The sequence below is a fragment of the Saccopteryx bilineata genome, chromosome 1 (assembly GCF_036850765.1).
Source record: "Saccopteryx bilineata isolate mSacBil1 chromosome 1, mSacBil1_pri_phased_curated, whole genome shotgun sequence".
In the NCBI taxonomy this organism is placed as follows: Eukaryota; Metazoa; Chordata; class Mammalia; order Chiroptera; family Emballonuridae; genus Saccopteryx; species Saccopteryx bilineata.
Window position 1 is genome coordinate 90,184,707 of NC_089490.1, and position 22,940 is coordinate 90,207,646.

The 22,940-nt window shown below is 51.7% G+C and overlaps 1 protein-coding gene across 1 annotated transcript; it reads right to left on the reverse strand.

Moving 5' to 3' along the window:
- Positions 1-1,519: 1,519 nt before the first annotated feature.
- On the reverse strand, positions 1,520-22,587 carry NCF4 (neutrophil cytosolic factor 4). Its single transcript, XM_066253090.1, has 10 exons — positions 22,408-22,587; positions 15,467-15,551; positions 14,447-14,600; positions 11,599-11,669; positions 7,122-7,249; positions 6,350-6,407; positions 5,629-5,727; positions 3,438-3,568; positions 3,066-3,131; positions 1,520-1,815 (listed from the first exon to the last, which is right to left on the reverse strand). The coding sequence occupies exons 1-10, from the start codon at positions 22,437-22,439 to the stop codon at positions 1,620-1,622; spliced, it is 1,020 nt and encodes a 339-aa protein (XP_066109187.1). The 5' UTR covers positions 22,440-22,587; the 3' UTR covers positions 1,520-1,619.
- Positions 22,588-22,940: the final 353 nt, after the last annotated feature.

The window sequence follows — 22,940 nt, forward strand, 5'->3', positions numbered from 1 at the left end:
GCACACCGAGTAACCCCTTGCTCGAGCCAGTGACCTTGGGCTCAAGCCAGATGAGCCTGCACTCAAGCTTGCAACCCTGAGGTCTCAAATCTGGGTCCTCCGCATCCCAGTCCAACGCTCTATCCACTGCGCCATCGCCTGGTCAGGCCTGCCATCTATTTTTTTTTTTTTTTTTTTTTTGTATTTTTCTGAAGCCAGAAACGGGGAGAAACAGTCAGACTCCCGCATGCGCCCGACCGGGATCCACCCGGCACGCCCACCAGGGGGCGACGCTCTGCCCACCAGGGGGTGATGCTCTGCCCCTCCGGGGCATCGCTCTGTTGCCACCAGAGCCACTCTAGCGCCTGGGGCAGAGGCCAAGGAGCCATCCCCAGTGCCCGGGCCATCTTTGCTCCAATGGAGCCTTGCTGCGGGAGGGGAAGAGAGAGACAGAGAGGAAGGAGAGGGGGATGGGTGGAGAAGCAGATGGGCGCTTCTCCTGTGTGCCCTGGCCAGGAATCGAACCTGGGACTTATGCACGCCAGGCCTATGCTCTACCACTGAGCCAACCGGCCAGGGCCTCCTGCCATCTATTTAAATATTGCTTCTTCCTCATTCTTTATATTTGCTCTGTCAGAGATTCTGACTTTAAAAAAACTGTCAATCTGTTGTTCCCATCTCTTAACTTTATTTTCATTTTCTCTAACTATTGAATACTTGTCTCTCTGTGATAAATTTTGGGTAATTTCTTTGGTTTTATCTTCCAATTCACTAGATTTTTCTCCACCTGTGTGTAATATATTATCTAACTCTTCCACTGAGTTTTCTGTTTCAACAGGTTTACACATATACACATATACCTATACATGTGTATATGTATAAGTCTATATAGATAGATGATAGATACATAGATAGATATAGGTAGATATAGATATAGATATATTCTATCTTTCTTTTATAAATTTGCCTTGTCATTTTCTTTAGCTTGTTCATTGCTATGATTTTATTCTTTATTTCTTCAAATATTTTAGTCATGTGGTTCAATAACCCATAGTCTCTGGGACTCTAAAGCTATTGTTTGTTGTCACTGTCTATTCCAACTCATAGACATTTGTTGATCTTTAACAATGAGTCTTTTGCTTCATCTTAATCTGAGTGACTCCCATTATCCTAAACTGGGACACTTTACTATAGTGCATACTTTTCCGCTTCTGCTTGCTGCTTGGACCCAGAAATGCCACTCTCAGGATCATCTCATCCTTCACCCCCAAGGCCTTGACCTCGCACAAAAACCCCTGCTCCAGCCTTGCCACCTCATGGTCTCCCCAGCATTCAGTATTCTAACAGCAGCATTACCTCTGCATTCCAGAACAATCCCAACATGGGGCCAAATGGATTCTGGCCCCATTGAAGGTCACTGAAGAGCCCCACTACTTCTTGTAAGACTCATAATTCTTTGAAAGTGTGCCCTACGTACGGTTTAATTGTTTTGCAGTAGTTGGAGCCCTCCATGAATCTGGTCAGGTGATATGTTAGAAGCCAAACAACTGGATTCGTGTGAACAAACGTTGCAAGGTCTGTTTAATTTATTTTAAAATGTTTTTTGGGTGTCCCTTCACTGCCCCAAGGACACCATCAGTTCAGGGGACCGTGTTATAGACCTTGTAGTTGTCCTTCTGGGTGATGTGTAGCTTCCAGGGAAAAAGGCGCTTCTGGGGGGGAAGTTTTTGGGCCTGCCTCACCATGAGCTTCACATCCTCATCCGAAAGCAGCCGAACCAGGTCCCCATCAGCATCCTGGTAATTTAGGGCGATGTCCTCCCTCTGGAACTCACGCCTGGTGGGAAAGGTCAGGGTGAATGCAAGTCCAGCAACCTCAGGTGTAAGGATGGGTGCAGAGAGTGGGGTAGAGGGAATTTCAGGGTCTGGCCCAAGACTCAGAAGAAGCCAGAGCTTGACATAAACCTTATCACCTGAGTGGCCCAGCCTCTCACTGTACAGATAGAGAAACTGAGACCCATGGGGGGAAGGAACTTTCATATTAAATTAGTAGCACAGCCTAAAATGTCTTGTTTATAAATAAATGTGTTGAACACTTAAGAACTGCCATGGGGAAGAGAAGGAAGCTTGGCAAGGCACAGAGCAGAGCAGAAGAAAGCCCCACAGGCATCTGTGTGAAGCTACGGAGGATTGGGACTATCTGATGTGGGGCGCAGTAGGTGGGCACTCTTACTGGTTGGCCAAAGTAGAAAGCAGTCTAACCTTTCTACGGGTAATTTGACAAAATGAGTCAAAGTGTAATTGACTGGCCAATACCTTAATCCTAAAATTCCACTTCTAGAAAATCATCCTAAGAAAATAATCAGGCAAGTAACCAAATATGTGATCACATTAGTTATGGTACTAAAAAAGTGGAGGATAACTTAAAAGGCCAACAAAAGGGGATGGTCATATTAATTAAGGTGCATCCATAGGATGATACGGTGTGGCCTATGAAAGTAATACCTACGCGGGGGTAAGGGTGGGGTGCGCACCGAAGAAATCTGAGTGTATATCAGATAGTAACAGGAATAAACAGATGAGGTGATTTCACTTGTCTATACCTTTCTGTGATTTCTGATATTTTTTAATACTGGATCTTAGCCAAAAGGCTGAGAAGCAATTGGCATTTTAAAAATAATATAAAGATATTACTTTTATAGTCAGGAAGGTAACAACGCTACTTCCATTCTATAAAACAATTGTCCATAACTAACTGGATCTTGGGAGATGGTGGTTCCCTGATAGTGGAGGATCCAAATTCAAGGTTTTTACCTAAAGAGACTTTAACTCCAGCTGCAAATTCACACTCTCAAACGATGTGACCTCATCCAAGCCCCTTTCCCTCTCTGCAGCCCCCCTCATCCCTAACACAGGGAGCTGACACCCACCCTGCAGGGCTTGGCTGTGAATGAAACAAGAAGGCAAAATAGATGCAGATAGCATCTTAAAGCATGTATTTCTCCTTTTGATCTCTCCTCCAGAATATGTGAGCTCTCCTCCCCTCCATCTTCCCCCCCCCCATCCTCCCCTCCTCCAATCCCTCACCTCATGAGCTCCAGCAGGTCCTTGAATAGTGGAGTGCTCCTGAGGTCTTCCTCCACTGCGATGTCCCTGTGGGGACAGCAGGCATTGGTGAGGAGGCATTCAACCAGGAGGGGGACATGGGGGTGAGGCTGGTCAGGCCACAATGGATCTTGACATCTTGTTATGGCCTTTTGGCTTATATGGAGGACAGTGGGAGCCACTACAGACTCTGTGTGTGTGTGTGTGTGTGTGTGTGTGTGTGTGTGTGTGTGTGTGTGTAAAATGGGGGATAACATGAGCGCTGATGCGGGTCTAAGGGTCCAGAATGTGATATGGAAGCGGGAATGGGGATGGGCAAGGTGGGTGGACAGGCCCCTCCTACAGGCCACGAACTTGATGGTACTGATGGTGTCCTCATAGTAATAGCAGCGCAGCCAGTTGGTGGGGTCGTCTTCCTCGGGGAAGTCCTTGAGGATCTTCACGAAGGACTTTGGGAAGATGCCTGTGGTTCCCCGGACAGTGCCCTGAGGAGGGAAGAGAGGGCTGTCTGTCAGCACAAAGAAAAGCAGCAGGTCCACACGGACGCCCAGTTCCCTTATCACAGCTGACCAAGAAAGGCAGATGAGGTTTGGGCTCCCATATATAAAGGGAGAAGAAAAAGTGACCCAGGTCACCAAGCTGTACACCTGAGAAGAGTTCCATTTTAAAATAGGTCAAGATCTGAATATACCTGAAAGTCTGCTATCATCTTTCATCCATTCACTCACTCACTCATTCTTTCATTCACAGCCCTATGGAAGACATATTGTTTATGCCCCGTTTTACAGACGTAGATACTGAAGTTCAAAGCAGTCTCCTCACAGGCCCTGGTTAGTTAGCTCAGCAGTAGAGTGTCGGCCCGGCGTGTGAAAGTCCCGGGTTCGATTCCCTGCCAGGGCACAGAGGAGAAGCACCCATCTGCTTCTCCACCCTTCTCCCTCTCCTTCCTCTCTATCTCTTTCTTCCTCTCCTGCAGCCAAGTCTCCATTAGAGCAAAGTTGGCCTGGGAGCTGAGCATGGCTCCATGGCCTCCGCCTCAGGCATTAGAATGGCTCCGGCCACAACAGAGGAACACCCCAAATGGGCAGAGCATCGCCCCCTGGTGGGCATGCCAGGTGGACCCTGGTCAGGTGCATGCGGGAGTCTGTCTGACTGCCTCCCCGCTTCTAACTTCGGAAAAATACAAAAATAAATAAATAAATAAATAGCAGTCTATTCACTTCTCCCCTGATAATCCTCTCAACCTGAGGCCAGAAGTTGGCCAGCATATTGACACAAAGAACTTCCCAGAAAACAGGAAGGCAACAAACATTTCCTGTGTTTAGAGAATGGCCCATCAATACCGCTTGGGCAGCGATCAGAGCAGGTGAACACTGAACACAGAGTTCTGGGACTGGGGTAAAGTCAAAGCTGCCACGTCGATGAGACTGGATCTTGCTCCTCTCCAGCCCTGGATGCCAGGGACCCTCCCTTGTCCTCAGTGTTCCCCTTGGGGCCTATCCCATAACCTCCATCAGACACTGCCATCCAGGAGCCCAAAGAGAAAGGACTCTTATTTAAGAACAACAGGACCTAATACAAAAGGCTGGCAGTGGGCCAGTGCCTCCCACTCAGTGACTTACTTCCCATCTCCCTTCACTGAGTCACTGTGAGCCCTGGTATTGGCCACACTTACTGTGTGTAGGGACAACGACAGAACCAAGACAGACCCTGGCTCCAGAGTCTCCTTTAACTCTCTCGACTGCCCTGGCCCAGCCAAACGCCTCCCACCCAGGCCTTCCGCGGGCCAGGCCCTGAACAGCTATGTCTCGTTGACTCTTCCAGGAACCCTATGAAGAAACAGCCAGCATTGCTTCAATTTACAGAAAAGGGAACCACGGGGTTGAGCAAGTTTCCCAAGGTCACAAAGCCAGTGAAAAACAAAGCAAGGACATGACCCCAGACAAGCTGACTCCAGCTCAGGCCCTCACTGTTATCTGTCCTTGTCACTTGAAGCGTCAATAATGTTATCCCACAGGCAGACCAGTGCCACACGTATGCAGACATCCTGGCCTGTCGCAACTGGAGGGGTGCGACTGGCATCTAGTGGCTAGAAACTGAGGATGTTTCTAAAGATCTTACAACGTCCAGGAAAACAGCGCAACAAAGGACTCTCTGGTCCCACTGTCAACAGTGCCGCAGCTGAGAAACTCTGTGACAGGCCAAGACATTAAACTCAATAGGTTAACTGACTTGCCTAAAGCAATGTTTCTTCAGGGTCAACTAAAGTGTGGGCTCCAGAATCACCTGTCCAGCCATACACCTGTCTCTCCCGTGGCTACATCCCTCAGCTCTCCCCACCCACCTGCCCATATCTCCGGAACTAGCCTCAGATGGCATCTCTTCCCTGGGGTCTTCTTTGACCCTTCCTCACTCTCTGATGCCCTCACCGGACCCAAAGCAATCTCACCTCCACTCAAACCTCCACCCTCCCCTCTGCTCAAACCTCCACCCTCACCTTTATCCTCATGTCCTTCCTCACTTCCAACCTCACCTCCAAACTCACCTCCAGCCAGTCTTTGTTGATCCGACTGAGAAGAAAGATCACATCTCCAGCTTTGAAATTCAGCTCCAGTTTGCTATTCCCAGTGAAGTCAAACAAGGCCTGGGGAGAAGAGTGGAGTAAGGCAGGAGGGAGGAAACAGTCAGAGTTCCTCTTACTAAAGTGCCTGCTTTGGTACCCATTTAACAGGTGCAGAAACTGAGGTTCAGGGAGAAGGAGTGACTTGTTTGGACCCACTTCACTGGTTACCGGAGGAACCAAGAATAGAACCCCAGTCTCCCTGACTCCACAGAGGGTACTCCTTCCATAGGTGTGGTGAGCCTGGGAGGGAAGGAATCAGTCTCCCTGGATCCAGCACCTTCCCTGGCCCCTCAGGCCTGTGTGGTCTCCAGGCACGAACCACACATTTTTATGTGTGTCCTCAGGGAGTCATGAGCTCCCTGAAGACAGTGCCTTGCCTGAGTCATCTCTGAGGTGTTAGTCCCCAAGCAGGGGTGGCCAAGGGGACCTGGGACAGCTTGCTGACTGAGAGATGAATGGGCACATTTTCTCCTGCTTCTGTGTGTTCGTCAGGCCTCTGCCTCTCAGCTGGGTGCCCACGGCTAAGGCTGCATGGCCTTTCCTCCCAGCAGCACCCAGCCCCATGCTAGACACAAGCCGCCGCCCAGCAGGAGGAGCACAGGGTGGAGCTGCAGAGGCAGGTGGGATGGCAGGCCCAGGGTACCTCTGCCCTTGGAGCTGACAGGTGGTCCAGGCCAGCGCCTTGTGGGACCTCGCTCTTGCTGTGGAGAGAGAAGAGGGGCTGTCATTCCTCCTGGCTCTCAGGGCCCAGCCTTCCACTTCTGTGCCAGAGGCAGGAGAGAGAGGGTGTTAAAATGCAGGCACCATTGCTACCTTGGGCTATCACACTCCCTGCCCCTTGGTTCCCTTGGTCCCTGGAGGAGATATTGTACTTATTCGCTTTGTGGACCAGGAAGCAGAGGATGAGAGGGGAGGTGGGGTGGAGGACACACCCACTTAGGGCTATAACTTGCCAGACATTTCTCATTTGTTCTTTTTTCTACTCCTCACACCTAACCTCTGAAGTCTTGTTATTCTGATGTTCCAGATGAGGACACTGGCTTGGAGAGGGAATGTGCCCTGCTCTAGTGCTCAGGGCTGCCGGACTGGGATTCAGCCTGTGTCTGCCAGGGTTCACTGGGGAGATGGCCGGACACCGAAAGGACACCCAGAGATACTGGCTGGAGGCAGGAGGAGCTGGTGGTGGGGGTGTCGGGGCTCAGGGGCACTGTCCCTGGGATCCTCAGCAGCAGCGTCGCCTTTGGAAACCCAGCACTACAGCCGTGGCTTGGTTTCCAGTAATTATTTCCTGATCAGGGATAGAACTGATCTCTATTCCTTCTCATCCTCCAGGGAAAAGAGGGGGATGAAGTGCTTGGTTAGGAGGAAGTGGCTCTGGGCTCTGGCCCGAGGGAGTGCAGGGACCCATCACTTACACTTTCCGGGTGCGTGGGCGGAGCCGGCGCAGGGCCTGGGGCACCTGCTCTGAGTCATAGGGTGACTGATAGAAGAAGATGCGGACGTCCTCATCCATCAGCACCCAGATGGGCAGGCTGAGGAGGCTCTGCATTTGGGTGAGAGGACAGGGTGGGTGGTCAGCAGAAAGGCCTGGACATCCCAGCCCAGCAGCTCCATCCCTCAACCTAACACTGGACCCCTTTCTCTTCTACCTGGGGACATGAACAAGATATAAGATATATTTTAACAATTTCAACAGGCTAAGGGAAGATTTGACAAGCTTTGCTGCTGGGTTCAAGGCAGTGGTGGGATTCAAATAATTGAACAACTGGTTCTCTGAGCTAATGAACATTTTAAGTATAAAAATGTTGTTTATTATTTCATGCATTTAATACTTAAATAAGACCTGACCAGGTGGTGGCACAGTAAACAGAGTGTCAGACTGGGATGTGGAGGACCCAGGTTCAAAACCCCAAGGTCGCCAGCTTGAGTGCGGGCTCATCTGGCTGGAGCAAGGGCTCACCAGCTTGAGTGTGGGGTCACTGGCTTGAGTGTGGGATCATAGACATGACCCCATGGTCACTGGCTTGAGCCCAAAGGTTGCTGGCTTGAAGTCCAAGGTCACTGGCTTGAGCCTAAGGTCGCTGGCTTGAGCAAGGGGTCACTCGATCTGCTGGAGCCCCCCGGTCAAGGCACATATGAGAAAGCAATCAATGAATAACTAAGGAGCCTCAACGAAAAATTTATGTTTCTCATCTCTATCCCTTCCTGCCTGTCTGTCCCTATCTGTCCCTTTCTCTGACTCTTTCTCTCTCTCTCTCTGTTACAAAAACCCCCAAAAAAACCTTAAATAAGAACAATAAAACAGGTACATAAAACAAGATTATGTTATAAAAAAGAATTATAAAATATTAATGAAAATATTAAATAATACTTAACAAAAAACAATAAAACTGTTATTTAAGATATTTCCATATTGCTTCTTGATTGGCATCTTCACTTGTAATTATTTTTACCTATGGACGGAATGAACATTACTATGGTCACTTAGAATATGCTGTTGTGCAGATGAATGCTAAAAATGAGTAAGGAATGTAAATTTGTGACTTCCTCATTGGGTGGCTGCCCAGGATCCCACCTTAGAGAGAACCCTGACTACAAGTGCCATTTTAACAACCGATTCGGCGAACTCGACAAAAAATTAGGCATCAGTTCCGCTGAACCAGTGCAAACAAGCTGAATTCTACCACTGGTTCAAGGTAAGCAGGCTCGAGAAGAGTTTATTTGGAAAAGACCAACAGGCCTGCAGATGCAACAATAAAGTTCACACCAGGTACATGGCATGGTGGTGACTGTCCAGGCGCTACGCAGAGTGCCACACCCTGTGACTTCACTCCGTCTTATGGTAACCTGGGAGTTAAGGTCAGAAAGGTGAAGGGAGCTGCTCAAGGCCACACAGCTGAGCAAGTGACAAAGCTGGGGCACCCAGGGCCCTCTGCCACCAAAGCCCATCCCTTAGCTCAAAATGAGATAATAGTGGGGAAGAATCTCCCAAATAACCCAAATTAACAATTGCTGATGTTATGGCCTCAGAACACTTTCTACACTTCATCGCATATCACAATTGGGGAAACAGGCTCAGAGAGGGAAAGTGCCTGGCCCAGTTGGCAGAGCTAGAAAATGGTAAGGTCAGGCCTCTCACTTGATCCGAGGCTGGTTACACCACCACGATGCAAAGACCACGAGGCGTGAGGACCGAGAACCTGGCAGGTCATCCCCAAGATGCACGCTGCACAGGTGCCCACCCTCAGCTGCACACCACCCAGGCCCCCAGGGGCACTGTGTGCAGCTCTGGGTGCTGATGCCCCGGAACCAAGACCTCCTCAGAGGATCCCATGGAAGTGGTAGGATGGGAGGGGCTCGAACTCCCTCTCAGAGTGACTGGGAAAGCAGAGCCAGAGAAAGACCCAGCTGCTACCGTGCCACAGGGAAAGGAGGGGGGCTGGGAGGCCACCCTGGATTGGGTCTGAGGGCACAGGCATGGAGCCAGGCTGTGCCCAGACTCGAATCCCAGCTCTGCTACTCACCAGCTGGGTGACCCTGGGCTGCCACATGCTCATTAATAAAGTGGGGATGATAGCAGTAACTCCCTCGTGGCTGTGTAAGGCTTCACTAAATGAGTGTGTATGCACAACACTCAGAACAGCACCAGCATCTAGCCAGTGACCTGTCCAACTTAGATTGTTTCTGTCACTTTTATCACTACATAGCGCAGTGGGTAAGAGCACAACCCTAGAGTCTCAGGGAAGTGAGTTCAAATCCCATCCCTCTACCTAACTGCTCTGTGACACTCAGTAAGTAACTCTACCTCTCTGTACCTTTTTTCCTCATTTAAAAATAAAGATAGGCCCTGGCCGGTTGGCTCAGCGGTAGAGCGTCGGCCTGGCGTGCAGAGGACCCGGGTTCGATTCCCGGCCAGGGCACATAGGAGAAGCGCCCATTTGCTTCTCCACCCCTCCCCCTCCTTCCTCTCTGTCTCTCTCTTCCCCTCCCGCAGCCAAGGCTCCATTGGAGCAAAGATGGCCCTGGTGCTGGGGATGGCTCCTTGGCCTCTGGCCCAGGTGCTAGAGTGGCTCTGGTTGCGGCAGAGCGACGCCCCGAGGGGCAGAGCCTTGCCCCCTGGTGGGCAGAGCGTCGCCCCTGGTGGGCGTGCCGGGTGGATCCCAGTAGGGCGCATGCGGGAGTCTGTCTGACTGTCTCTCCCCGTTTCCAGCTTCAGAAAAATACAAAAATAAAATAAATAAATAAATAAATAAAAAATAAAGATAATAGTATCTAACTCACAAGTTATTAAGGGAATTAAATAAGCTCATACATTTATCTGCCAAATGCCTATAAGTGCCTCCCTGCTGCTAGGCAGATGCTCCACATAGTTCCAGTCCGTTGTTATTGTCACATGACCCAAATTCTTCATCAGGACAGAAGTGAGACCAGTGGGCAGAGGGAATCAGGCTTTTTTAATAGCTCTCCAACAATGGGATGAGCAGCCTAGGTCCTAGGTCAGGGGAGAGTGGTCAAAGCTTCCCCTCTCTGCAGGTGTGCACACACAGGATAGGGTTACTGTAGCAGAGGTTCCTGCGCTGACTGACCTCTGAGCTTCGAGGAATCAAGTAGGCACAGATGGGATCCTCCGGGCTGCTGATTGCTAAGACCAGGTGTGGATGGAGAGTCCCAGCCCTGCAGCCTCTTCTCCCTCCCTCCAGAGCACACTCTGCTCTTCCAGCTCTGAGAAGGGTGGAACTTCCAGCCACCCTGAAACAGCAGTTGTCACAGCGCCCCCTTGGGGGGAGATGCCCCCAGTGCTGGTGCCGGCAGGCACCAGGGCAGGCAGGCCATCTACTCCCTCCTCCCACTTCCTATGTCTTCCTCCTACCCTCTCACGCCACTAGGAGTCATGATCTCTCACATTGTGGAAGCAAGTTCACAGTTTCCAAAGCACTTTTATGTCCTTTTCTCAATGGATCCCAACACCACTTCTAGGAGACCAGAGAACTGGAGGCCCTGCCCCATTTCATAAGAGGAAAAACCAAGACTCAGAGAGGATGGGCAACTCGCCCCAACTCACCAAGACAGGCAACATCAGAGCAAAGGTTAAAGAGACTCCTAGCTCAGTGCTCTTCAACCGTGAGCAGAAGAGGAGGGTGAGCCTCATGTCTGTGAGCTTGTTTCTGAGCTATAAGGAGGGATTCCTTCTACAGTTTCCAGAGGTTGCCATTAAGCCATGGCTTGTACGCCTCTAGTGACAGGGTGCTCACTACTACATAAGAAACATTATTCCTTTCTTGCCTAACTCTGTTTGATGAAAGGTCTTTCCTGACCAGCCTGGTCTCTGCCGTTAAGATGTTCCTTCCTCTGTCTCCCCCATCTCCTAGGGATGCAGACAGTCTATCGGTTGGGGAATATTCAAGGACACCCAGCCAAGTCCCGTGAATGCAACTAATATCCAGCCTGTGCCCTGGTGAGGGGGCCTTTCCCCAGTCTGCACAGAAGTGCTGTGTGAGAGAGCTGGGGCCTGGTCCATCTTGCCCTCATTCCATGGGCCAAGCTTCTGTGATTTTGACACACAACTGTGTTCCACTGGCAGAGAGTACCTTGGAGGTGGGCACTGGACCCACTCACCTCTGTGTCAGAACACCCAGACATTATATTTGTCAGTTCAGAGAGTGGTTCCTTGTACCTTCTCCATTGTTCCTGACCACCTCCACCCCTGAGACCCAGAAAACACATCCTGTTTCTCTCCCCAGGCCAGGCCGTTAAGGATTGAAAATGTGGTCCATCAGAGCCAGAGAACCAGCCCAGTTCTTAAAACCATGCTCCAAAATGGTACGTGGGCTACTCCCCACCGCCCAGCACCCCATGCCATCCCAGCTGTCATGGTGGCATGGCCATTGTTACCTTCATGTAAGCGTTGAGGGCAGGTATCCGCATCTCGGCGATCTCCTGCTTCACGCCCATGTAGACTTTGGCTGAGGGAGGCAGAGAGCTAGCTGTGCTGGGCGCCCAGCCCAGGAACATGGCCTCTGGACCCCTCCCCACTGCTCAGGGCTCTTCCCCCTGGTCTTCCCACAGCGCTGAGGTGGCCACTTGGTACCATCCCACCAGCCAACTTGCACTCTCTGAGCTGCAGTATCACCAGCTGATATTTTCCCTGTTTTAATTGTTTATGTATTGCCTAACTGCGCCCCTCCCAGATTCTTAGCTCCAAGAGAACAGGATCTGCGTTTCGCTCCCAGCTGTGTGCCCATTGCCTAGGTGGTCCTCCTGCCTGGCTGTACACTCAAGCCACCCAGGAGCATTGAAAATCTCATTGTGTCAGCCTCAACCCAGAGCAATTGCACCAGAATCCCTGGAGGTGGGACTTGGGCATTAGGATTTTATTTATTTATTTATTTATTTTTTTTTTTTTTTGCATTTTTCTGAAGCTGGAAACAGGGAGAGACAGTCAGACAGACTCCTGCATGCGCCCGACCGGGATCCACCTGGCACGCCCACCATGGGGCTAAGCTCTGCCCACCAGGGGGCGATGCTCTGCCCATCCTGGGCGTCGCCGTGTTGCGACCAGAGCCACTCTAGCGCCTGGGGCAGAGGCCAAGGAGCCATCCCCAGCGCCCGGGCCATCTTTGCTCCAATGGAGCCTTGGCTGCGGGAGGGGAAGAGAGAGACAGAGAGGAAGGCACGGCAGAGGGGTGGAGAAGCAAATGGGCGCTTCTCCTATGTGCCCTGGCCGGGAATCGAACCCAGGTCCTCTGCACGCTAGGCCGACGCTCTACCACTGAGCCAACCGGCCAGGGCCGCATTAGGATATTTTAAACCTCAAGTGATTTCCAATATGCCACCAAGACTAAGAACCATGGGTCTAGAGTACAGGTGGTCCTCGGGTTATGACAGTCTCGACATATGACGTTTTGAATTTACGATGCTCACTCCCATAAAAAAACTTTTAAAAATTGAAACGTGAGTGTTTCGGCTTTCGCTGTTAGCATCGTACTTTTTTTTCTTACACTCACTCATTATTTTTTGTCACTTTTTCTGTTACTACAGTACAGCGTACAGTACAGTATATTTATGTCCTTCTCTGAGGCTTTGTTCTGTTTTTATGTTCTAGATTATGATTTTATAACTGTGTTAGGATAGGGAAGTAACTTTGGCCAGGGTGTGTTTCGACTTACACCAAAATTCCAGTTACGTCACGGTTGTAGGAATGGAACTGTGTCGTAACCCAAGGACTCCCTGTATTGCCAAATCAACAAATATTTGTTGAGTGAATGAATGAATCATTCTTCAAAAGCAAGGCCGAGTGTTTGGGGGGGGAGGAAAACAGATGCTGGCTGACCAGACACAACTGTCTTCTCCAAGGACGTTGGCAGGGCCCCGTGGGACTGCCTCCCCAGACGGCACCCCCCAGCCCAGAAGGGAGCATGGATCTATAGGGAGACATTGGAGGAGCAGCCAGTAAGGCAGAAAGGCAACTGGGAGAAGTTTAGAGAGAGCTACCTGGAAGAGGAGACAAGACGAAACATGAGTGTTTCGGCTTACGCTGTTAGCATTGTACTTTTTTTTACACTCACTCATTATTTTTTGTCACTTTTTCTGTTACTACAATACAGTACAATAAAGATGAGATGAGGCCTGAGATGTGTCCACAAGAGTCAGAGTGAACAGGTCACACACAGGCCACCACCCCAAGGGGAAGTCTGTGGAACAGTAAGAGCTGAATGGCTTGTTGCAAGAATGTTTACTCATGACACACGTTTGTTTAGGATAAGAGGTCTGAGCCTGTGTAGAAGCTTGGCAGAGTCAAGGCATAAAGACGGTGAGAATACAGGGAACGTGTGGGACAAGCTGTCAGGGGAAACCCCAAAGAAAGGAGGGGTCGGCTGAGAGCAGGAGAGACTCCCCTGCTTTTGCAGCCCAGAGAGGCTGCAGGGGCAGGTGCAAGCAAACCCAGCTCCACAGAAGGAAAAGAGAAGCCAGGAGCCCCCAGGGGGCAGCTTCAGCTCCTCCTGGAGCAGGATGGGAAGGAACCATGGGCAGGCAGACATTCGCTGAGCCTCAGAGAAGAGAGAGCTAGTAGGGGGGCGGTTTGGGCTTGAAGGCAGAAAGGGCAGGACCGTCCCTGTCTTTGGGGAATAGATGCTGTGTGCGGCCTGCAGGGTGTGCAGGTTACTGCAGGACTATGTGGGTGGGGAGCTCTCTTGCAGGGCTCATGCGGGCAGGAGCTGAGAAGTTCGGAGTCTGGGCCTGTCCACGGTGCACGTTAAGCTTGAGTTGTGGAGGAAGGCAGGGAGGCAAGGGGTGAGAGGATAGTCCAGAAGCAGACCTGTGACTCCCACAGCCTCTCAGCAGAGCAGGGAAGGAGGGGGAGCCATGGGGACTTGTGGGAGCCAGGACTGCAGAGGTAGAGGGCAGTTCCCATGGAGGGGCCAGACAGGAGGCTGGAAGATGAGTCTGTGTGTTTAACTAGAGAGACATACCATGCCTGACTCCATGGGGAGAGGCCAGTGCTCACATGCTCCAACCATGGCCACTGTTACTGGTGGCTAACTAAAGCCAGAAAGGTCATCGGAGCATAGGAAGTGAAGGGCTATGAGCTGGAGAGCTAGAGGCCTGCCCCTGACAGCCAGGAGAGGCCCCTGGGCTCAGCCGAAGCTCTTCACGTGGGCAGAAACAGCAGCTGAACAGTGTCAGCGGGGCCGGGAGGAGAGCCGATGGGCACAGCTCTGTCCCAGGCCCGCTGGCCTACCTGGAAGGGTGGGCAGGCTGCAGGTCAAGGCACTGTTCTTGCTCTCGGGCCCGTACCGCTCCTCCAGCTTGCTCTGCAAGGCGTAGAACTGGCGGTAGCGGCGGTAGATGAAATACTTGGATCCCCCCTTCGTCTTCACCTCGATGACAAAAACCTAGGACAGAAGCCTGGGCGGTAGGACCTTGGAGGCCAGGGCAGAAAAGGCAGGGGGGTCAGAGGCCCTAAGGTTAGAGCTTGGTTTCTCAACCTCAGTGTGACATCTGAGTCCAAAATTCTTTGTTGTGGGCTGTCTGGTACACCATAGCCCAGGGGTCCCCAAACATTTTATACAGGGGGCCAGTTCACTGTCCCTCAGACCGTTGGAGGGCCGGACTATAAAAAAAAAACTATGAACAAATCCCTATGCACACTGCACATATCTTATTTTAAAGTAAAAAACAAAACGGGAACAAATAGAATATTTAAAATAAAGAACAAGTAAATTGAAATCAACAAACTGACCAGTATTTCAATGGGAACTATAGGCCTGCTTTTGGCTAATGAGATGGTCAATGTCTGGTTCCATATTTGTCACTGCTAGCCGTAACAAGTGATATGACGGCTTCCGGAGCCGTGACATGTGCATCCTGTGTCACCGGAAGTAGTACTGTATGTGAGAGACACTGCGCTTTGCAGCGCCACCAAATACAGTACTCACTGACCACCAATGAAAGAGGCGCCCCTTCCGGAAGTGCGGCGGGGGCCGGATAAATGGCCTCAGGGGGCTGCATGCGGCCCTCAGGCTGTAGTTTGGGGACCCCTGCCGTAGCCTGTTAGGCAGCATCCCTGGCCTCCACCCCTGGATGCCAGTAGCATCACTGCCCCAAGGGGTAATGATCAAAAATGCCTAAAGGTATTTCCTATCAAATGTCCCCTGGAGGGCACAGTCACCCTGCTGAGAATCACCGGGTAGAAATTAAAAGATGGGAGAATTGAAAGTTCAGAGGTCAGAGGGTGAAAGGTCCAGGGGGTCTCTCTTACAAAGTAGCTGGTAAAGCCCCTCTTCTCCTCGATGTCAGCGATGTTGGCTGAGATGGCAATGTCATCAGGAAGCTGTTCAAAGTCGCTGAGGGAGGTGAGAGGAAAAGAAACCCTGGTTAGCTCCCTAATCTGTTCGGCGGGCCCACTGGGTGGGAGGCAGTGTGCAAAGTGAACGCAGGGTGTGCCCCGCATTTCTTGTTCAACACCCCTTCTGGGCCCAGGCCAACGCACAGAGCAGACCTTCAGCATGTAGGCATCGGTGATGGGACCACACATCAACAGCTGAGTTAGAGTCTCACACATCACTTTGCGACTGCATTATCCATCCAGGACCAGCGCTTCAAGCACCCTCTATATCAGACCCTGTTCTTGGCGCTGGGTCACAGAGGTGGACAAAATCAACATCTGCCCCACAGAGAGAATGGCTGATCTGCCCAGGGTGAGGAAATTTCATAGAGAAGGTGACATTTGAACCAGATCTAGAAAGACCCATAATCCACCAGGTAGGACATGAAGCGAGGGCCTTCCAGGCAGAGGGAACAGCGTACACTAAGGTTCCGAGGCCTGAGAAGCAGGCTCAGGTCGACTGTGGCTGGAGTCTGAAGTGATCAGAGACTGAACAGGCAGGTGAGGCCAGGTCGCGGAGTGCTTCGAATGCGGGCTAAGGATGTTCTATAGGCAACAGGGAGCCATATGAGGCTTCCAAGGAGAGTGGGAACACAGTGTGATTTTCACTTTAGGAGGCCACTCAGACAGCTGTATGGGGAGAAAAGAAGCACAGAGACTTAAAGGGACAGAGCACCCCCAGGAGGCTCTGAAGTGCTTCAACAGAGAGACGAAATGACAGAAGCCAGGGTAAGGGAAAAGGACAGAAACGAAGGATACCGCTCTTGGCAGACACTGTTTCAATTGTCGTGTTCCCTGTTCTTGCTAGTCAGGCTATAATTTAGTTCAGGGTAGCAAGGGGACTGGCTCCAAGGTGACAGATCATGATGGGGCAGAACCAAACATAAATGTCCCATTCCTGTCCCTCAGCCTTTCTTGCAGCTAGTGTGGCAGGCCGTTAGACAGACATGAGCAGGGCAAGGACTACAGGCCACGCACAGAAGGCCACCAGGGTGGAAAGCCCCAGGTGCCTAGCAACAGGCAACACTGGGAAAACAAGGACCTCGCCCCAGGGTGACCTTTCTTCCCTTAGCTAGTCATGCGATTTAGACCCCCTGAATTCACATCTCTGGTCATGGGATTCAGACACTCCCCGACCTTTCCTCCCTAGAATATCACTGGTCATGTGGTTAGACACACCACCACCACCACCACCACCACCACCACCACTACCAACCGCCTTAGAGGAGGAACAAACAAAAAAGCTGGAGAATAGCCCTTCAGCATTAACCCCTAGGGATAACATTAGGTCTCAGCTGTGTTTCAGCTCCAGGCTCAGAAAAGCAGTAAAGCCAAACAAAGGGAAGCCACAGCTGACCTCAGGAGCAGCTGCATTGACTGGTGATTCCCTGGTGCCATCCAAGCAATGAAGACCACAACCCTAAAAGACACACCTGGAGAGCTGAAAAATATGCTATTAAGATCCTGCCCTGGGACCTCCCTTAAAATCCCCACTGTTAAAACCCTTTAGGACAGAGGTCCCAGGGCTGGGCGGAGGTCCCAGGGCGCCTTCCCTTCTAGAAGCGCACCTTTGCCTTTCCCTCTCCCCTCCTCCTTTTCTTCTCCCAGGTGTGTTTTCCTTGTTCCTCTCTTTTACCTAAACTCTAAGGGACCCACAAGACTGGAAACCAGGGGAGCAGTGAGCAGCAATAACTCGTCCCAGGCTAACCCCCAACCTATCTCCAAAGTCCCCTTTTCTCTGACTTTTTTTCTGCATGTCCAATACGTTCGTCCTTTATTTGCTGCACTTTGTCTCTTGATTGAATTCTTTCTCTCAGGAAGACAGGAATCCAAGCCTGACCTGCAAAGGCGCAGTGGGTAAAAGCGTCAACCTGGAACACTGAGGTCGCTGGTTCGAAACCCCAGGCTTCCCTGGTCAAGGCACATATGGGAGTTGATGCTGTCTGCTCCTCCTTCCCTTCTCTCTCTGTCTCCTCTCTCTACAATGAATAAATAAAATCTTAAAAAAAAAAAACGAAGACAGGAATCCAGGTCTTGTCCCTCCCCCTGTAACACTAGGAGCAGTCACGTGACCAGCTTGAGCTAATTAGACTCAAGAGAGAATCTGTGGGCCCTGGCCGGTTGGCTCAGTAGTAGAGCGTCAGCCTGGCGTGCAGGAGTCCCGAGTTCGATTCCCTGCCAGGGCACACAGGAGAAGCGCCCATCTGCTTCTCCACCCTCCCCCTCTCCTTCCTCTCTGTCTCTCTCTTCCCCTCCCGCCGCCAGGGCTCCATTGGAGCAAGGTTGGTCGGGGCACTGAAGATGCCTCTATGGTGTCTGCCTCAGGTGCTAGAATGGCTCTGGTTACAACGGAGCGGTGACCCAGATGGGCAGAGCATCGCCCCTAGTGGGAATGCCGGGTGGATCCCGGTCAGGCGCATGTGGGAGTCTGTCTGACTGCCTTCCCGTTTCCAGCTTCAGAAAAATACAAAATACAAAAAGAAAAAGAAAAAGAAAAAAGAGGGAATCTGCGGCAGGGGCCTCTCAAAGAGTGTTTTCCTGATCCAGAGAGATGGACAAGACCAGCCTGACCTCCTCCCCTTCTCTCTTCTGCATGCCTTGGAAGCAGGTGTGACATCTGGACCTGCAGCAGCTACATTGCACCCATGAAGCAAAAACATGAGGAAGACCAAAGGAACTTCTGGGATGCTGGTTCTGAAGTCACTGAGCTACAGAACCAGCTGGACTTCAACCTCTGGACTCCTCATGTGAAAATAAATAAACTCCTGTTTGTTTAAGCTACTGTCAGTTCTTCTGTTCCCCACAGCCTTATTATGCATTTCTCATGGACACACTATCCACCTGTCAGTCATTCCTGAGTTAGGACCAGCAGGGTTTGGGGAATGTTTGCATGTGGAGGTGAAAGAAACGGCAGTGACACCCACATGACTGGGATGTGAGCGAGGGGAGCAGAGTTAATGGACTCAGTTTCAGGAATGTTGATTTGAGAGCCCTCTTGGGTGCCCAGGTCGAGGTCCAGCAAAAGCCCGTGTGTGGCTCTGAAGCTGGGTTGGGGGCATCTCAGCTGCAGTGGGAACCATCTGCCTGTGACTGTGGTTAAACCCCCCCAGAGAAGAGCAGTGAGCAGAGATGGGGGCTAAGAGAAGCAGGTGGAGGAATAGGAGACAGACAGCCAAGGAAACGGAAGAGGCTGCTGAGTCCAGCCACCTGTGGGCAGATGGGAACACCAGAAGCAGTTATAACTCTTCTATTGCAGCAATTGGGAAAGAAGGGGAGTTGAGGAGTTGAGGCCGCCATGTCTGCAGCCTCAGAGCAGACCAGGACTTCAGGTGAAATCGGTTTCAAAGTCTGCATACCCAGTCCCAGTCCCTGCTGGCTCCCATGTGACCCGGGCTGCTTGGGATCTCAGGCTACCATGGGACACAGGAGATGGCTATCGGGAGGTGACCCAAGGTGGCAGTGGGCAGGTAGAGGAAATCCCCACCACTCCCAGAGTAACTGGGAGGTCACTGGCAACCTCCCCACTCACTTTCCACACAGGGCCCTAAGGTGACACCCTTGAGAGAAGTTTCCTCCTCCACATTCTCCCCAAGGCCATGCACTTCAGGGATACTTCATTTGCAATGTAATGGGGGGGTGGGGCAGAAAGGAACCAGAGGGGTAAAAATGGCCTTGAGCAGAGAATCAGGCAGGTTGGGTAATAGGAACCACAACTGTTTCCCAAGTACTTCTCACTTTGCACCAGATCCTTTCCTAAGACAGTGTCACCTTGTTACAGACAAGAAACTGAGGCACAGGGAGGTTAGCAAACTTGACCAAGTAAATTGAGAGACTGAGCTGTCCCTAGTTTGAAGCATGAACTTATATAAATCTCAGCCCTTCTCAGCCTCAGTTTCCCTATCTGAAGAAATAATAACAGCAAATCCTTGTAAAATCCTACCCTATCTCCGACACTGTTTCAAGCACACGAGGACCTGGCCTCTGTCTGCCTGGCTCTCAGAGCTGAGGGGAAGACTTGGTCCCTAAACAAACAATGACATAACTTTGCAGGGCATAGGTGCTGGAAAGGAAAGAGCACGGTGTTTCAAGCGACAGCAGGAGCCTGGCCATTAGTCTAGGCCCTCAGAGTCTGTGTGCAGTGGGCAAGAGAGCTTGGCAAGAAGACACTTCCAGAATAGGGGTTTCATCTGTTAGAGAGAGAAGCAGGGGCGCTGCAGATGGATTAGGGCGAGGCGCACTTGGACCGAGGGTAGTTAAGGTGGGCTTCCCAGAAGAAGCGGCACCAGGTCAGTGGGAAAAGAAAAGAGGAGCTGGCGGCAGGGAAACATTGAGTGCCAAAGGCTCTAGCCCCACAAGAGGGAGCAAGCCCAAGGGTCTGCTGTGGGGGAAGGAGGGGTCGTCTGAGTGTATCTGAGCACAGAGCTACCCAGAGAAAGTAATGAGAGGAGAAGCCAGTGAGACTGGCAGGGCCCACTCATGAAGGGCTCTTGTGCCTTGCCTGGGGTGGCGCAGGGGAAAAGGGGGTATGACAGGAGGGCATCACTGACCTGTGCATGCCAGAGCAGCAGGGCATAGGTGGGAGAGGAAGACCCGAGTGCCCACTCTGCAGTTGCCAGCAGGGACCTTGGGAAGACTCCTTTCTACACTCTGGCTCCTCCCCTAGGAGGGCCAGGAGGTCCCACTGGGACAAGCACGGCCCCGAGAACCCCCACAAGACCAGGGGCCCTGCCCACTCTGCACCCCCAGCACCTAGAACTGCACCAGGCACCAGGTGCTCAATGAGAACTACTGCCTGCACCTGTGTTGAGCAAGTCCTCTGGTGGGCAGTACGGGAGCGGTCTGGCTGCCTGCTGGACACAGCCAGAAAGCTGCCGCACCGGGCTGGGCCAGGGGTGCAACCCTGACTGGACATCGGCGTAAAATAACTGTTCCCCGGGGGACCTCAGCAGGAAGGACCTCAGAGCTGAAGGCAGCTCAGGGTCCCCTGGGGCCAGGATGCTCGGGGCTCATACACGCTGATATTGTTCATGCAAAGTCCACTTGGGAGCCTAGACAGTCAAGGCTGGAGGTTGGAAAGACCCTTGGGCAGCAGCTAGTTCAGATTTTGCGGTTCCTGCACACAGTAGGTGCTCAGAACATGTTTGCTGGAACTAACCTCACTACCGCTGCAGAGCCCTTTCCACCTCCAGACACCTCAGGTCTCAGAAAGTCCTGCTGAGAACTCTGCGACCCATCCATCGGGTCCTCTGTCTTGGCCTCAAGCAGAATACATGTAGGGCCCCCTTTCAAATAAGGCCTCCAAGGGGCAGGGAGTCCAGTGACCCCAGAGCCTGGTTCTGGGACCACATGAAGGGCTGGAGGAGGTGGCCATCTTCCTCAGAGGGGCACAGACAGCTGAAAAGGGAGGCAGAGGGAAGGGGGGACATACGGTTCGCCTGGCCACATCTTGGAGCCATTTTTCTGACCCATATACCCTGAAAAATAGGAAGTGCCACAAGCTTCCAACAGCAGCTGTTTCCTGAAGGTTCAAGTTGGTGCGTTAAGCTGATCTCCAATCAGCTTGTGGGGAAGAGGGGCTGGAACCTGAGGGGGTGACCTCAGCCCAGCCCCCAGCACCAGCTTCTGAGGCTCAACACAGCTGTTCCTGATCCGCCCTGTAAGCACTGGCTTCTCCTGCCCCTCCCTCCACACGCATGCAGATGAGCCTCCCCTGCCACTCAAACTTTGGAAATCCCACCCCAGACTCCATTCCTAGCCTGATTCTACCACAGGCCCTTTGCTGCCCACTTTGGCCTAAACTGGCCTGACCCATCTCCTGAGCCACTTTCTCACAGTTAACACACTCTTTTCTTTGGATGTCACCGCTATTCCAATCCCAGAAAGCAGGAGATAAGCCCTGGGCCCAAAGGTGCCCCACAGCTTGGTGCACAGGCCTGGCTACTGAGGAAACATTCAGAGAACGCTGCCAGAGATGAACCTGACCCCTGGCGAGGCTGCACTCTAAGCCTGGTCCTTGCCACTCAGTCCCTGGGCCCCGAGGAAGTACTCTATCCTCCTGGGGCCTCAGTTTCCTCATCTGTACAAAGGAAGCACTGGACTAGAAGGACCTAAGGACATTTCCCGCCTCAGAGATCCACTCATCCTTTTATTCAGCAGCGTTTACTAAGCATAGTAGGGACCAGCTTTGTTCCACATCCTGGGGACATAGCAGTGATCAAAAGAGACAAATACAGTACCCTCATCAAACTTGCTTCTAAAGGGGGAGCTAGTGATTAAAAAATAACAAAGAAATGAGTCTAGAATAGTATTCCAGTAATATAAAGACTGTACAGAAAAAGGAAACAGGAGAAGGGGTCTGAGAACAGTGCGGGGACAGTCAGGGAAGCCTTCTTAGAGGAGGTGACATTTAAGCCAAGTCCTGGAAAAAGGGAGAACAAGTCAGATTCTGTATTCTGTTAGAACAAACAATGAAAAGCCATCACTGACCACAATGTGGAGCAGTGAGCCCAGCCTGGGAGACAGAAGATCACCTGAGTTCCCATCCAGACTCTGCCACCCATTCCTGGGTGGCCCTGGGAAAGTCACTGCCCATCTCTAAACCTCAAGTCTTCATCTGTGCCTGAGGTAGGTGAACTTTGATTTAGTTTTCTTAAAACGGTTCCAAGAGTCTGCATTTCTGAATACTTGAGTTCTGACTCACTCCAGCCTCTCAACTTTTGATATTAATAAGGAGCTGCAGAAGGGCCAGCCTCTGTGCCCCAAGGCCTGCTGGGAACAGTGAAGAGGCCCAGGGAAGGCAGCACCCCTGCACTCACCTCTCTGCCCGCAGCTGCTGGGCCACGGCCATGGCTGTCAGTGGTCCAGAAGAGTGGGTGACAAAGGGTGGAGGGTTTCACTCAGCCAGGCACAGGCTGAGGTCACCTCTCACTTCCCTCCAGCCACCCTGCGTCTGGACTGTAGTCCCAGGAGTCCCCAGGAGCTGCCTTTGGGGAGGCCCCACCCTGCTTCTCTCTAGAAGAGGCCCCTCCTCCTGGCTTTCTGTGTCTACCCAGTGGCCCACGCTTCCTCTTCCCATCTCCCTGCTGCACTGCAGCTGGGGAAATGTACGCCCTCAGATGCCTGGTTTGCAGGAATCACTGATTTGAGGCTTTGGGGACTTCCTTGATGCCAGTTCTTGGTGTCAGGTCTCAGGTGGGCATCAGGGAATCTTATTTCATCAGAGATAGGGACTCAGTGCTGGCTCAGCCACCAAGGGGCCTTGCGACCTTGGGGAGTCAGTCCTCACTCTCTGGCTCATCAAGCTCAGCCTGTGCATCCTCACTGCTGAGCTTTTGCCCAAGGGATTCTC

Coding starts and splice junctions, on each gene's coding strand:
- NCF4 (XM_066253090.1), bottom strand. CDS start 22,439: ATGGCCGTGGCCCAGCAGCTGCGGGCAGAGAG. Junction 3,132..3,437: donor GACACCATCAGTACCATCAA/GTTCGTGGCCTG, acceptor CTGTCCCCACAG/GGACATCGCAGTGGAGGAAG. Junction 1,816..3,065: donor GACCTGCTGGAGCTCATGAG/GTGAGGGATTGG, acceptor CTTTCCCACCAG/GCGTGAGTTCCAGAGGGAGG.